The following is a 16962-nucleotide window of genomic DNA, read 5'->3' as shown; positions in this document are numbered from 1 at the left end:
CAGGGTGAAAGGCTAATTTCAGGGAAGAAATTCAAGTACCTTGGGTCGGTTGTTGAGAGGAATGGTGACCTGGATGAGGAAATACAGCACCGAATAACATGAGGTTGGATGAATTGGAGGAAGATGAGCGGGGTCCTGTGCGACAAGAGAGTGAGTTGTAAGAGGAAAGGAAAGCTCTATAAGATGGTGGTGAGGCCGGCGATGCTCCATGGTGCGGAGACGTGGCCTATAACCAAGGCACGGGAGAGGAAGATGGAGGTAGCGGAGATGCGGATGTTGAGATGGATGAGTGGTGTGACAAAGAAGGACAGGGTAAGGAATGACTACATCAGAGGGACGGTTAAGGTGGGACCAATTGGCAAGAAGATACAAGAAAGTAGGCTGAGGTGGTTTGGACATGTTGAGAGGAAGGGTGAGGAGTATGTTGGTAAACGAGTGGAGTATATGGAGTTGGAGGGAAGGAGGAAAAGAGGCAAGCCCAAGCTCAGGTGGAGGGATAAGATGACAGAGGATCTTAGGGAGAAAGGATGGAGTCCGAAGGATGCTCTGGACCGGAGAACTTGGAAGAGGAAGGTTAAAGATTAGTGCGCCAACCCCATTTAACATGGGATAAGGCAGAGTGAAAGAAGAAGAAGAAGAAGATTTGGTGATAAAAACACACGTGTTAGAGTAATTACTTTACTTACAATTAAGAAAATAACACTGAACATTTCAACCTGTATATCAAGGTCATCATCAGGAAAACACATACAGTTATCCCTCGATTTATGCCCATTCAAGTTAGGTCCTTTCGAAGATATGTCCATGATCCCATAAGGAAATAAATAACATTTTTGGCTATCCTTTCGAACAAGATGCAAGCGAGCTTAAGGTAAAGCATGCATGGTGGCAACAGCATTTTCAGCGGCAACCTCCCTTGGCTTCAACATGTCTTCAACAGTTCCTGTGTTCATTTTGTGTTTGAGAAATAGGTTATTTGTGTATTTATCATTAAATATTTCATGATGTTTTGTGCAACATGGCCCCTACACACCCAATCAAAAAACCTAGTGAAGAATCACAAAAAAAGAGGTTAGCAATTGATCATGAAATGAAGTTGCAAGTTATAAATGAAAATGAAGCTGGTAAGCACATGACTCACATTCTACAGTGACGACTATTTTGAAAAATAAGGATAAAATCCTATAGACTGTGAAAGGATCTGCTTCCATTAAATTACCGATAGTTACGAAGCAAAGACAAGGTCCTCTTGGTGATATGGAAAAGCTACTTGCATCATGGATAGAGAATCTGAACCAAAAGTGCATGCCCCTTAGCACTGTGACCATTACTGGTTCAACAGCTCATAACCGCTAAGGCACTAAGTCTCTTCAAAATGTTGTAGGAGGAAGGAAGGCCTGATTACGACTACGAATTCAATGCATCTTCCGGTTGGTTCATGAGATTCAAGCAGCATTTTGAGTTGCATAATGTGAAAATATATTGGAATCTGCAAGTGCTTAGAATGCTCCCAAGGAGCTTGTGGAAAAAATTGGATAAAATTATTATGGAGGAAAATTATTTGCCATAGCAAATATTTAATATGGATGACACGTCCTTGTTTCGGAAAAAAATGCACGAGCAGACATTCCACAAAAAGCAAAAATCTATACCTAATTTTAAAGCTCTTAATGCTCGTATTACGATTCTGTTAGGAGTAATGTGGCTGGATATAAACCGAAACTATTTGTGATATGACACAGTGAGAATCCACAAATCCTCAAAAACATTACGAAGCATACTCCCAGTTCATTATTGGAGTAATAAGAAATTGTCGATTACTCAAAAATTGTTTGAGGATGCCTTAATCAACTGTTATGCAAGTGAAATAAAAATCTATTGTGTGAAAGAAAATGTAGAATTTAAAATTTTATTAATTCTGCTCCAGGTCATCCATCTTAAAGCAGCGATCTTTACCAAGTTCATGCTCATGTTTCTCCCTCCAAACATTACTTCATTGATCCACCCCATGGATCAGGGAGTTCTTGCAGTGTTTAAGGATTATTATTATTATTATTATTCAGGCCTCCATGGAGTCAAAAGACTCATCGTGGGAGTTCCTTCCTAAGAAACACAAAGTCTATCAAGACTCATCGAGGGGAGGCCCCCCATAAGAAACACAAAGTCTATCATACCACTCCTTAAACTCATTGACTTCTTGCTCTCACCACTCCATCAGGCAATGCATTCGACGGTTCAACCACCCTCCATTGCAAAGAAACCACTCTTCACCCTCTTGCTCACAGTTTCCTTTCGTAACTTCCAGGGATGGCTTCTTGTCATCACTCCTTTCTGCTGTTCAACCAAGCGAAAGAACTCCCCACTGTCAATCCTTAACCACCTTTCAACAGTTTAAAAGTCTCAATCATATCACCTCTCCTTCTTCTATCCACCAAACTCTGCAGTCCACATTCCCTCAGCCGATCCTCATAACTAACATTGTACAGTCTTGAAACTATCTTTGTTATCCGCCTTTGTACCCTTTCTACAGTTAATTTATCCCCTTCAAATCGTGGGGACCAAATCTGAGAATAATAGTTCAAGTGAGGTCTGATCAGGGTCTTATACAATGGAATGATAACTGTTTTATCTCTGGAGGTCAGCATCCTTCTCATTATTGCAGCAATCCTCTGTGTTACCTTCACCACCTTTGTAATATGTCTCCTAAATTTCAGGTTTCTATCAATCATCAAACCTAGATCTCTTGTTTCCTCTACTTCCTACAGTATAACTACTACCATAGAGTATGCAGTGTCCCATTGATGTTTCCCAAACCTCAAGACCTTAGATTTTGATGCATTAAACCGACACCCCCATTCATTTTCCCATCTATCTAGCTTATTCAAATCCTCTTGCAGGGCAGCCACATCTGCACTATTACTAATAATCCTTTCCAGCTTCGCATCATCTGCAAACAACTGAATATCCCCTTGCAATCCAATGACAATGTCATTGATATAATGGTTAAACAATATAGGTCCCAGTACTGAGCCCTGTGGGATCCCACTTGTAACCCTCTGCTTCCTTGAAACTGCCCCACCATACACAACTCTCTGATATATCTATCGGATAGCCAATCCTGAATCCAGTTGACCAATCTGACATCCAGACCCATGTGCTGCAACTTAAGTATCAGCTTATCATGTGGCACACTATCAAATGCCTTCACTAAGTCTAAGAAAATGGCAGTATATGCTTTTTTCTCATCTAATGCTCTTGTAACTTTATTATAAAAGGCTAGCATATTGCTAAAACAAGAGCACCTCTTCACAAATCCATGTTGACTCTCACAGATAACATTAACCTCATCTGCCCAATGTTGTATATGGTCCCTCACTACGTTCTCCAAGATCTTAAGAACTACTGATGACACACAAACTGGCCTATAATTAGACACTTCCAGTCTGCTACTGCCCTTATGCAATGAAACTATCTTACCTTCCTTCCATTCCATCGGCATGTTTCCTGCAGCCAGACTTTCATTGAAAAGCCAGGTCAAAGGCTCTGTCAGTTCCCTAGCACATTCTCTCAAAACTTGTGGTGAAATTCCATCCAGTCCCACAGCTTTATTGACATCCAGAGTACTCAGTATTTTATTTTATTTTATCTATGGACAACTTTTTCACAAGCCATTTCTGCTAGTGAAGAAAATGACCAGACGCTCATGTAATTCTGGAAAACATTCAATATTTATCATGCTATTAAAAATATTGCTGTGGCTTGTGACCTCTCAATGCATGAGTAGAATATGGAAAAAAACATTAAAAACATTTGTGCATGATTTTGGAAGTTTGTAATAGCCTAGCAAACAATCTGAATCTCGAAGTGAATGATGACGACATAATTCAACTGATAGAAAGTCCCCCCCCCCGAAGAGTTGACCGATGAAGAATTGGTCGATCTGGAGGAACAACTGTTGCAGAAGAGGAAAAACGAGAAAAGGAAGAGGAAAAAGAGAAACAAGAAGAGGTAGTTAAACAATTCACAGTATAAGGCCTTCCAGAAATGTTGTTTGCAGTTAGCGATGTTCTCAAAATGGTTGAAGACATGGGCCCCAATGTTGAGAGCTACTTAATAATAGTAAAAGTACATAATACGTTTTCATCATAAATTGTAAACAATTTATGATGAAAAGAAGAAGAGGAATACGCAAAGCACATTGGACATTTTCATCATAAAAACAAAGGCTACACCAGAAGAGCGACAGCCTGATCGTTCACACAGGGAAGGTAATGAAGATGTGAATATGGAGGAAGATTTGGATTATTATTCTCCTGTTTTATAGTGACAGTAACACACAGTACAGTTTTATAATAAGGTTTAAAAATTAAAATGATAGTATACTTATTACGGTTAAGTCCCTAATCCCTTTAACTCTGTTGATTTAATGTATAGACTTACGTCAGATTCGACTTATGCCTGCCGGATGGAATGGAACCCAGACGCAAGTCGAGGGATGACTGTATATGAACAAGTATATTAATATAATTTTCACCTGAGTATCACAGGCATCTTCTTGTACAATAATGACAACAACTGTCATTATTGTACAAGTTTGAACAATAATGAAAATCCAAAAGGTTAAAGAAAGATCACTAAAAAAAGTCATTAAATTTCCGATCCGATGGTCTATGTCTATCCCCTTTATGGGAGATAGTACTTTTTAAATCAGCTAATCTTTCCTAACTTATTTTTTAATTGTGTATATATGTGTGTATATATATATATATATATATATATTATTTAATTAATAACTTATTTATTTTGTGTATTTTTGTTTTAATCAGTTAGGAACTTTAATGAGATTTTTTAGTTATCGTGCATTAGCTACTTAGGTGGTGCCTTTTAGAATTGTCAGTGTTATTGTTCAATCCTGTACTGAAGATGCCTGTGATACTCAGGTGAAAATTATACTACTCACAGTATTTCCTTGATAAAAACATGTGGAAGGAATATTGTGTGCATATGGATAATGTCAGTTATGATAATTATAAACAGCAGGCCAGAAGAGTCACTATTGTTGTACAGAAAGCTAAGTTCCAGTATAAAAAAAAAAAAAAGTCTCTACAAGTTAAAGACAAGCTAAAAGAATTCTATCGTTATGCTGTAACTAAAACAAAATTGATTATGAAAGAATAACTCTACTGAGTGCAGAAGAGGTTGTTCAACTGAGTGCCCATTTCACTAAAAGCTATCGACCTGATGTATGCAACACTGAGCTCACTGCTACCTCTTCAATGGATGAAGAAACTCAGGTGTATGAGAAGGAGGAGGTATTAGAGCTGTTGCACAACCTGAATAAGAATTCAGTAATAGGAGCTGTAGGATATCAGCACGGATGGTAAGTGTTAAGCTGAACTGGATATTCCTTTAAAGGCTAAATAATTTGAGTCTCAGATCAGGGAAGATTCCACTGGAGTGGAAAGGATGTATGGTAATTGCATTGTACAAAGGGTAGTGTAAAGACTGATGTATCCAACCAATCAGTATCTCAGGAGTGGTGGTCAAGATTTTGGAAAAGTTGGTTAGGTTCACATTCAGAAATGGGTTGACAGAGAGTCTCTACTTTGCAATGAACAACTTGGGTTTACTAAAAAAAGGTCACGTTTTAGCAACTTGTAAACATTCTACAATAATATTACCACTAAGTTAGACAAGGAGAATGGATACACCATGATACTTTTGGATTATGATAAAGCTTTTGAAAGAATACAGCATGGAAGACTGTTGCATAAATTGGCAAACATGAGATCGGATTAAAGACTATTGCATTGGATCACATGAAGCGGCTAAAGAATTGTCATCACCCTTGATCATTTTGTTTAATTTGAGCCTCAGGTCTGGGTCAGTCCCAAGGGGGTGGAAAGAGGGGAAAATAGTTCCACTGCATAAAGGTGGTTCCAAGGCTGCTGTTGAAAATTACCGGCCAATCAGCATAACAGGAATCGTTATCAAGGTCTTGGAGAAAATAGTCAAGAGGAAAATACAAGATTGGATAGATGAAAATGGGACACTGTATCGGGGACAGCATGGTGTTGTGAAGGGTAGGTCATGCCTCAGTAACTTGCTCACGTATTATAACACAGTAACGGCTGAACTGGATAAGGGTAATGGGTTTACAGAGATTCTACTGGACCTTGCTAAGGCCTTTGACAGGATACCACATGGAATTCTAATCAGTAAAATGCAGCATATGGGGATGGATATAGAGTTGCTGAGATGAATAGGAGGGTGGTTGACGGAGAGATATCAGAGAGTGGTTTATTCAGGAGTTGAGTTTTCCACAAGACGGCGTGTGACTAGTGGTGTGTCACAAGGATCTGTTCATGGACCACTGCCGTTTAATTTGTTCATTAATGATATAGGTAAGGATCTGAGAGGAACAGTTCATTTGTTTGCAGATGATGCAAAGTTGGGTAGGGCAATAGTGAATGCAGATGATGTCAAAATTTTTCAGGATGATTTGGATAGACTGGAAGTCTGGGCTAAGGAGAATGGATGTCAATTTAATGTGGCAAAATGTAAGGTTATACATTTAGGGGTGAAAAAATTAGCAGCAGTTTACTACATTGGTGGAACTATACTCCAGGAAATTGATGAGGCACGAGATTTAGGAGTGGATAAGGAGTTGAAGTTTAGGGGGCACATTGCAAAAGTGGGCAAATCAGCTCATCAAATCACTTAGTTGCTGAAGACTACGTTATAAGCAGGTTATTGTTCCTCTGTATCGAGCCTTGATAAGACCCCATCTAGACTACTGTGCCCAGATATAGGTGCCAGGGTTTCTTCTTGATGGGAAGGAGGTGGAGGGGATCCAGAGGCGAGTGACCAAGATGATAGCGGGTCTGTGGAATGAACCTTATGAGAACAGGTTGAGGATTTGTGGGTTGCAAAAATTGATTGATAGGCAGAGGAGGGGAGATATGATTGAGACATTCAAATTACTGAAGGGTTTCTATAAAATTAATTCAGAAGATTTTTTGAGAACAGGGCTGGTTGTTGGAGGACTAGAAGACATCCATGGAAACTGGGCAAAAGTGTGGTTAGTAAGGGTGTTAGAGCTGGGTTCTTTACTTTTAGAGTGGTGAATGAGTGGAATGGGCTGCCAGAGTCTGTGGTGGATGCTGTGACAGTGAACGAGTTTATGGCGAGCTATGATAAATACTGTATGAATGTCGTATAGTTGCGATGAACATGATTTGGGGCCTCTCTCGATGAGTCTAAGGACTCCCTGGAGTTGCCCGTAATAATAATAATAATAAGAGGATGGCTGAATGACAAATATTGGAATGTCGTATATGGGGGGATGGTGAATCTGCAAGACTCAAAGTAACCAGTGATGTGTCTCAAGGATCAGTCCTTGGTCCATTGTTATTTAATCTGTACATTAATGACATTGGGAAGGATTTGACAAGTGACATAGAGCTATTTGCTGATGATGCAAAGACAGGTAGGGTGATCAGGAGTGCTGCTGATATGCCGTACTTGCAGAATGATTTGAATAGGCTGGAACTGTGGGCACGACTTCAAGTAAGGGCTATCACTTCAATATTAATAAATATAAGGATCATATCGAGGGTCATATAACATATATTGTAAACACAATTCAGAGAATAATGGCAAAGATGAAGTGAACCTTGACATGTAAAGATAAGGAAGTCATTTTGCCTCTTTACAAGGATAAGACCTCACTTGGACTAATGTGCTATTTTTTCACTGAATGCAAGTCTGGTCTCCTGGTTTCTGTGGTAAGTCTGATCCAGTGGAAAGAGTGCAAACAAGAGTTTTCAAAAATTATATCAGGATTGGTGGAATTCTTATTACGAAGACAAATTGAGAATTTGTAGATTGCAGACACTAACAAACAGGAGAGAGAGAGATAATATGATTGATATTTATAAATTTCTGAAAGGGTCAGTGGCGGCCAGTGAAAATTTCAAGTGTGGGTGCTGCATTAATAAAAAAAAAAAAAAAAAAAAAAAAAACCTTTTTTTTCCCTTATCAGTAATGAATTTATTAATAAATAAATTTACATATTAAAAATTGCTTTATTAAAAATATTTCATCCTCACCACGAACAAACACCAATAATAAACGTTTCATATCAATAGCAAACAAATATAGATCGCAGTGCATTTGTTTCGTGCAACAATAATTGAAAAAATATAATTCTTTTCATATTTTCAACAGTGACACTCGTCATAATTCAGCCTTGTATCCATAATAAATAAATAATTATATGTTATTTTAACAAAATAAAATAAGATTTACAAAAAAATAGTTCACCACGAACACCCGCCAATAATAAACATTTCATATCTCACAGAAATAACGAGCGCAGGCATAAGATACACTGCCCAAGTGGCAGTGTATCTAATGACATGACATGCAACAGCAGCAAACGAATATCGGCATTAGATTGCAGTGCATTTGTTTCATGTAACGATAATTGAAAAAATATTATTCTTTTCATATTTTCAACAGTGACACTCTTCATAATTCAGCCTTGTATCTATAATAAATAAATAATTATATGTTATTTTAATAAAATAAAATAAGATTTACAAAAAATAGTTCACCATGTACACGCACCAATAATAAACGTTTGATATCTCACAGAAATAAGGCGCATAAACATACTAAAAATACAGTTACAGTTGAGAATGACGTAACATTCAATGACAAGAGCAAACAAATATCGGCATTAGATCACAGTGCATTTCTTTTGTAATCTAAAGCGTTAATCGAACAATTCCAATTATTAACTATTCAATCAATGTCAAAACATAAGCTGTCACCATTAACATGTTATTTATAAACACAAACAAAATTTAATTTTTTCATTTTTTTCTTGGGGTGCTGCAGTGTAGCAGTGCTTATGTACAGGCCACCAATTGGAAAGGATTATACAAAATTTTAGTACATGGAATTTTTAATTTTATCGAGGATGGGGAAAGGACAAGAGGTCATCCTTGAAAGTTGAGAATAATTTTTCTCTCATAATGTGGTATATGACTGGAATGAACTGCCACTGGACGTTGTATGTGCAAGTAGCATGAATGAATGAATTCAAGAATAGGTATGATGGCTGGTGTGAATAGTATGGCCTCCTTCAATGAGTTCCTGACTCCCTGGAATGGTGATATGAGGGATACTGTATGGGGGACAACATGGTTTTGTGAAGGGTAGATCATGCCTCAGTAACTTGCTTATGTTTTATAACACATGGATGGCTGAACTGGATAAGGGTAATGGGTTTACAGTGATTCTACTGGATCTTGCCAAGGCCTTTGACAGGATACCACATAGAACTCTAATCAGTAAACTGGAGCAGATGGGGAGGGATATAGGGTTGGCGAGATGAATAGGAGGGCGGTTGATGGAGAGATACCAGAGAGTGGTTTATTCAGGAGTGGAATCCAAAAGACGGCTTGTGACTAGTGGTGTACCGCAGGGTCTGTTATTGGATCACTACTTTTCAATTTGTTCATTAAGGATGTAGGAAAGGATCTGAGAGGAAGTGTTCACTTGTTTGATGATGATGCAAAGTTGTGTAGAGCAATTGTAAGTGCATAGGATGTCAAAATTTTGCAAGATGATTTGGATAGTTTGGAGGACTGGGCTAGGGAAAATAGAGGTCAATTTAATGTGGCAAAGTGTAAGGTTATGCATTTTGGAGTGAAAAGATTAGCAGCAGTATATCACATTGGTGGAACCGTACTCCAGGAGATTGATGAGGCCAGGGTTTTGGGAGTGTTGGTGGATAGAGAGTAGAAGTTGAGGGGGCACATTGCAAAAGTGGCTAAATCAGCTCATCAAATCACTTGGTTACTGAAAAATACTTTAACAAGCAGAGACAAACAAGTTATTGTTCCTCTATATCGAGCCCTGATAAGACCTCATCTGGACAACTGTGCCCAGATATGGGCACCAGGGTTTCTTCTTAAAATGGGGAGGAGGTGGAGAGGATCCAGAGACGAGTGACCAAGATGGTGGCAGGTCTGTGGAATGAACCTTATGAGAACAGATTGAAGATTTGTGAGTTGCAAAAATTGGTTGATAGGCAAAAAAGGGGTGATATGATTGAGACATTCAAATTACCGAAGGGTTTCTATAAGATCAATCCAGAAGATATTTTTGAGAATAGGTCTGGTGGTGGGAGGACTAGGGGCCATACATGGAAGCTGGGCAAGAATGTGGTTAACAAGGGTGTTAGAGCTAGGTTTTTTACTTGGAGAGTGGTAAATGAGTGGAATAAGCTGCCAGAGTCTGTTGTGGGTGCTATGACTGTGAATGAGTTCAAGGCAAGTTATGATAGATACTGTGTGAATGTCAAATAGTTGTTCTTGACATGATGTTAGGGCCTTCCTCGATGAGTCTGTCGACTCCTTGGAGTTGCCCGAAATAATAATAATAATAATAATAATAATAATAATAACAACAACAATGGCATATTTGGCACTGAAAACAGCCATGATGTGAAAAAATTTAACTTTTTGCATGAGCCATTAGTAGCAGAGGCTCTACCAATCGACCAACCACTCCAGCTTACAAACAATGAGTCTTTGACTCCATGAGGTCTTGGGGTAATAATAATAATAATAATGTGTTCATGGAAATGCAATTGTATGCTGAATGTCTGTAAGATGAATTTATTTTTTTCATAAAAAATAAAAATATAAAAATGCATTTGTTAATATGTTTCTGAAATATATTGCCTTTATAGAAAGATAGTAGAACTGCATAATTCAGTTAAAAAAAATCAATTTATTCTAAAACAAAAGATAGTTGCAAACAGGCAATTTGAAAAAGAATTAAATCATTTATTTTTTCTTGTTTGCTGGATGTCAATCCTCTATTAATACCTTTGAAACTTGTGAATAAAACTAAGTATTGATTGTTTTCTATTTCTGATTCTGAAACTAAACTCTTCAACAGCATTTCATTTCTTCAAAGACAATGTTTAATTTTTTAGAAATACTATAACTACACACTGAATAATGTCTGTCTTATGAGTATAAACACTAATTTTTTTTTGTCTTTTTAAAACTATTGCAATTGTAAAAGACAAATGCAAACTGTTGTAGTTGTTTATAACAAGTGATGTTTTAAACAACCAACAAAAGCAATCATAATTAAGCAATCAATTCACCATTTTCAGATTACTTATATATTGTCCATTTCAGTTTCTGTTGAAATCAATCAATGTATTTTTGTTTTGTTTGTTTTTTGTCAAATTTAGCATTTTCACAATCACTATGATGACATTTGTTTTCATATATCAAGAGTAATAAACCATACAGATATGTAAACACGCAAACCTTAATGTCTGGAATGTGATGGGTAATTGATTGAAAAAAATGGCATAAGGCTAACTTCTATGGAAGATATACCCAAGATATTGAATGAGTAGCTGATAAAGGAATTGCATCCTTGTGAATGTGAGAGCATGCAGTGTACGAGATCAGTGGAAGAGAGGGAGGAGAGACTGACTTTGAGTGAACAAGAGGTATATGTGACATTGAGTAAACTTGATGTTAATAATGAGCGGGACTTGATAAATCACCACGTACGAGGGTGGTCTTAAAAGTTCTCAGCGTCAACCATAGATGGCAACACTATTGGCAAGATTTTTTTTTTCTAAGTTGGTAGTGTTGCCATCTATGTCATAAGCATCCATGTGAAATTGCAAGTCAGTCATTATATCAAATAGTTAACTGTCTGAAGCAAAAGTGTTGTCTGTATCCCTTGACACGGAAAAAATTGAGTATCGTGAGGTTGTAAAATTCTTTGTAAAAGAAGGTTTAATGCCAAAAGAAATTCATTAGAAGTTCATAAAAGTTTATGGGCATGCTTCTCCTTCATTTTCAACAATTAAGAAATGGGCTGCCAAGTTTAAAATGGCTGTACCAGCCTTGAAGATGATCCAAGCGAAGGACATCCAAAACATGTAACAACAACAGAAATCATTGATCAAGTGCATCATATGGTATTGGATGACTGGCGAGTCAAAGTGTGTGAAATTGCTGAGCCTATAGGCATTTCAAAAGAACATGTACGATACATTTTGCATGAAGAATTGCAAATGAAAAAGCTTTGTGCAAGATGGGTGCCATGCTTGCTCACAGCAGATCAAAAATGCATTCACATGAAAATCTCTGAACACTTGGAGCATTTATCAAGAATAAAACTGATTTTTGCACTGATTTATCACTATGGATGAGACTTGGATTCACCATTACACACCAGAATCCAAACAGCAGTCAAAACAGTGGACAGAAGCCAGTTGTTCAGCGACAAAGAAGACAAAGTCGGTTCCATCAGCAGGAAAGGTCATGGCATTGGTGTTTAGGGATGCTAAAGGCAATTTTTTTTATTAATTATCTTGAAAAGGGTAAAACATAACTGGGGAATATTATTCCGATCTTTTAACCAGACTAGACGAAAAAATTTGTGAAAAAATACCCAGTTTGCAGAAGAAAAAAATCATCTTTCATCAGGACAATGCACCTGCCCACAAAGATGTTTTGGCAATGGGAAAATTAAGGGATCTGCACTATATATTGTTGGAACATCCACCCTATTCCCCAGATTTGGCTCCCTCTGTCTTCTACCTCTTCCCAAAATTAAAACTCTTCCTTGCTGATCGGCATTTTTCTTCGAATCAAGAGATAATTGCAGCTGTAGAAGGGTATTTTGCAGATCTTAATGAGAACCACTACAAGGATGGGATAATAGAGGTGGAGCATAACTGGAATAAATGTATTAGTCTAAAGGGAGATTATGTTGAAAAATAAAAATAATTTTGAAATTATAAATTCGTTTTTGCATTGTTAGGCCGACAACTTTTCAAACCATCCTCGTATTCTGAGGGAATATGCAGGGAGAGGACATCTGCCTTGACATACTTGTTTAATACGAGTCTTATAAGTTCTTACAAGTTCCAAGGCCTGGAAGGAAGACAAGATTGTACCACTTTAAAAGGGAGGTGACAGAACTCAAGCTTCAAATTATAGCCCAATCTTTAGCCAGGCGTGGTTAATTTCAGGATCTAGAATTGGGTTAACAATGGTATTCTTTGATGGACAACATGGATTTTCTAAAGGGAGGTCATGTTTCAGTAATCAACCTACTTATTACAATAAGGTGACAGGTGCATTGGACAATAGACATGGATACACAGTAGTATACTTAGATTTTGCAATGGCTTTGATAAATTGCCACATGATACGTTTATTGGACTGGATATTGGCTATCATCAGCAAGTTGTGTATGGGAGACAACAGCCTAGAAGCGGAGGATCATCAATGGTGTGTCTCCAGGGTCTGGTTTAGGGCCATTGCTGTTTAACTTGTATGTTAATGATACCGAGGAAGAGTTGAATGGGAATATTCAGTTGTTTGCAGATGATGCAAAGTTGGGAAGAACTATGAGTAGAGCTGATGTTCTGGCTTTACAAGAGGACTTGAATAGATTGAGTGCATGAGCATGTCAGTTCAATGTGTAAATGTTAGGTTTTAAAATTTGGAAAACAAAGATGGGATGCAGAGTTTATATTGGAGGTGATATAGGAAATAAGAGATCTTGAAGTGAGGGTGGATATAGATCTAAAATTTAGAAAACATACTGGCAAAATTGTGAGGACAGAACAATGAATTCTGGCACTGCTGCAGAGGATACTGACTTGTAGAGGTGTGAGAAGTAGGTTTTTTGCATGGATTGAATGATTGGAATGTGCCATCCATTCAAGTACCATCTCCTATCTAGAATATTGACTACCATGTGATGAGGACTCTATCTCTTCCACATATTGTTGTAGGTATTCATAACTGTAAATCCATGTATGTTCACAGGGCCAGTTTGCGCATTCTGTGGGGGAAAAAAACCCTGAGTTCCTGGGTGAAACCCTTCACCTCCATATGAAACTGGCTAATTCACCTTTAGTCAGAAGAGACCAGATAAAGGTTCCCCATGTCACACAGACAGGAATCGAACTCAGGTGTTTCTGAACAAAGGGCCTAATTTATACCAAATGAGCTATGGAGACTCTTGATTAGTCATATGGACTAGTGAACACAGATTTGGTCACTTGGTTTTCAAAAGGATAAAGAGATATTGGAAAGGGTCCAGAGGCAATTAACTAAGGTGATTGCAGAAAGCTTGAAACAATGCAATTTACAGTCTAGTGCAAGATTTCCCAAACTTTTTTCCCGTGGCCCAGTTATTTTAATACTTCATCTTCGTGACCCACTAAAATTTTTATGGCCAATAGGTACAATAAAACAGATTTGAATGTTCATAGAGTTTTCATTTATTATTATTATAATAAAGAAGCATTTACTCTTACCAAAATATAAAGAAATTAAACTAAAGCCAAGTAATTTATTAATGAGAAGTGTGATGCTGTTGTTTGTTAACTAGAAACTTCAGGTTTGGAGGCAAGGTACATGTAATCAGTAAATACAAAAAATACGCTCTCTCTCTCTCTCGATGCTTAACGTGGCGGGCGAGTAAAACAAACGCCAGACCGGCAAATGATTCAGTGGTGGCACAGTTCACACCATGCAACTTCACCATTAGTTGAGCTACTTTACTGCAAACAAAAAGACTGTGAAATGGCGACTTGGACTGAGCGCTTTTTTCGTCTCCATTAATTAAATTATTTATTCATTAGTCCCGATTAAATGCTATTTACTTGTATTTTAGAGTTTCATGGGAAAAAAAACAAACGAAACACATAGGTTTTTGAGAGTTTTTTTTTTTGGTGACCTGGCATTTAGCTTCCATGACCACAATGCCAGGTCGTGACCCACCATTTGGGAAACACTGGTCTAGTGGATATGAAGAGGATGGGTGATATGATAGACATATAAGTTGGTAAGGGGTTGTTATATATGATTAACACAGAATGTTAATCTTATAAGTTTTTCCATAGAATGGTGGGAGATGGGTGAAAACAAGCGGTCATCCCTGGAAACTGTATAAGGAGGGAGGGAGCGAAAGTGTGAGAAGTAGGTTTTTGCATGGATTGGAATGCATTGCCTGAGAGTTTGGTGTCTGCAGAGAATTTGAATGTATTTAAGGCTCTTGATTAGTCATGTATGGACTAGTGTATACACTCACAGGTCTCCTGTCATACACTCAGTAACCATACCTGCACTTAAGCAGGTATGGTTACTGAGTGTATGACAGGAGACCTTACATGATGAGTCTGCCTCTTTGGGTCTGGGGTTATAATAATAACAATAACAAGAATATTCAATATTCAATCCCAGAGGTAAGCGTCAGGTGTCACAACTAGTATCTCATCAACAACTTGCAACAGTCACACAGCTCACCCACCAGTACAACAGTGCAGTAGTTCAACCCATTTCTGCATGCACCATGCACCGTAGCTTGCTTTGCCTGGGTTTCCACAGCCTGAGACCAACAAGGACATCCGTGACAACAGACAGGCATCACAAACCTCACATGGGTCAAGGAACGTCAGCAATGGACCCTCAACAGATGGAAGAAGGTTGTTTGGAGTGATCAGTGCCATTTCCTGCTTCACCATGCTGATGGTCGAATTCACATTTGGCATGAACAACACAAAGTTCTATCCGCTAGTTGCACATTTGGGATTCAACAAGCTGGTAGAGATGGTGTGGGGAGCTTTCTCCTGCTATGCCCTAGGTTTGTTGGTTATCATTCCACAAACATCGGATGGTTGGCTAACAGGACCTGTTAGCTGACCATTTCATCCATATCTGCAGGAGGTCTACCCCCGACTATAGTGCCATCTTTCATCAGGTTAGCGCACCTTGTCATCAGGCTCGTACAACTACTGAGTGGTTGGAGGAACACAATAATGAATTTGCCACATTGCTTTGGACCCAAACTCCACTGACTGTAACCCAACTGAACATGTGTGGAATGCTAGAACAGGGCATAAGAAATGCTGATCCTACTCCACAGAATGAGCACGTAGAGCTGCTACAGTTAACATGGGTCAAGTTACACATGGAGGATATTCGACACCTTGTGTAATCTGTTCCTAGGCATCTGCAAGCAATGACTGAACAGAGAAGCACACCAACACATTATTAGGTGGATGTTCATAATGCAAAAGCTAACTCAGTGTATATATAAAACTAGACAAATAAAAAAAAACATCCTTAACAATCTTAATTGCATATTTCATTACCTTTTTGTTCTGCTAAAAGACCAAGTTGCTGTAATGTTTGTGCTCGTTTTTCATCAGCATTTTCCAGCATTTTGTCCACAACACTTAAGCAGGTGATATAAAAATGCTCTGCTAACCAAAGGATTCCTGATGAATAAAAGAAGTCTCCCAGTTCTGTTCTTACATCATATTCTGTTTCCCAAAGATCTTAAGAGAAATTAAAAAAATGGTACATATTATTATTTTTACTATAAATCGACTTGTATTTCTTTAAATTATTATTTTAATGTTAGGTTTCTGTATAGTTATCACTTACATAAATTATTATTACTTGTCAGATGCCTCCATATGGTCTCTGGAATCATCACAGGCCCTCAATCTGCATGGCAATTATCACTGAAGTCATTCAGTGATTTTTGGCAATCCATTCTATATGCTTAATCTCTCTCTCTCTCTCTCTCTCTCTCTCTCTCTCTCTCTCTCACACACACATCAAAAGAGAAACTGAAACTCCACACCCACAATCTTATTCAGTCCAGAGATGCAGTAAAGATTTTCCAAACTAATTTGGAAAATCTTTACTGCATCCATAGTATACCATAAAAATTACTGTGTATTTAAAAAGAAATACATTTACTGCTATTTTAGATGTATAGCATTTTTTAATTAGCTATACTTTGACTGTTTTACACTAAAATATATATAAGTAGCTCCCCAAGCGATTTGCATTTTCAATTCTCTAGTTGAATGGTTTTGAA

The 16962-nt window shown here is 37.9% G+C and overlaps 1 protein-coding gene across 2 annotated transcripts in view; it reads right to left on the bottom strand.

Annotated features, from left to right (window-relative positions):
* The window catches only part of LOC150100350 (tetratricopeptide repeat protein 29-like), a 267893-nt gene that overhangs the window by 160426 nt on the left and 90505 nt on the right, over nucleotides 1-16962 (bottom strand). For both annotated transcript variants that reach the window (XM_090402521.1, XM_090402520.1), the window contains exon 5: nucleotides 16226-16411. In XM_090402521.1, coding sequence (XP_090258647.1) covers nucleotides 16226-16411 — 186 coding nt within the window. The remainder of the gene's footprint in view (nucleotides 1-16225; nucleotides 16412-16962) is intronic.

This window comes from Typopeltis vanoorti, chromosome 13 (genome assembly GCF_054136105.1).
Source record: "Typopeltis vanoorti isolate ZY-2024b chromosome 13, IOZ_Tvanoo_1.0, whole genome shotgun sequence".
Lineage (NCBI taxonomy): Eukaryota > Metazoa > Arthropoda > Arachnida > Uropygi > Thelyphonidae > Typopeltis > Typopeltis vanoorti.
The sequence above is the reverse complement of the archived record's forward strand: the minus strand, read 5'-3'. Positions and strand labels throughout refer to the sequence as shown.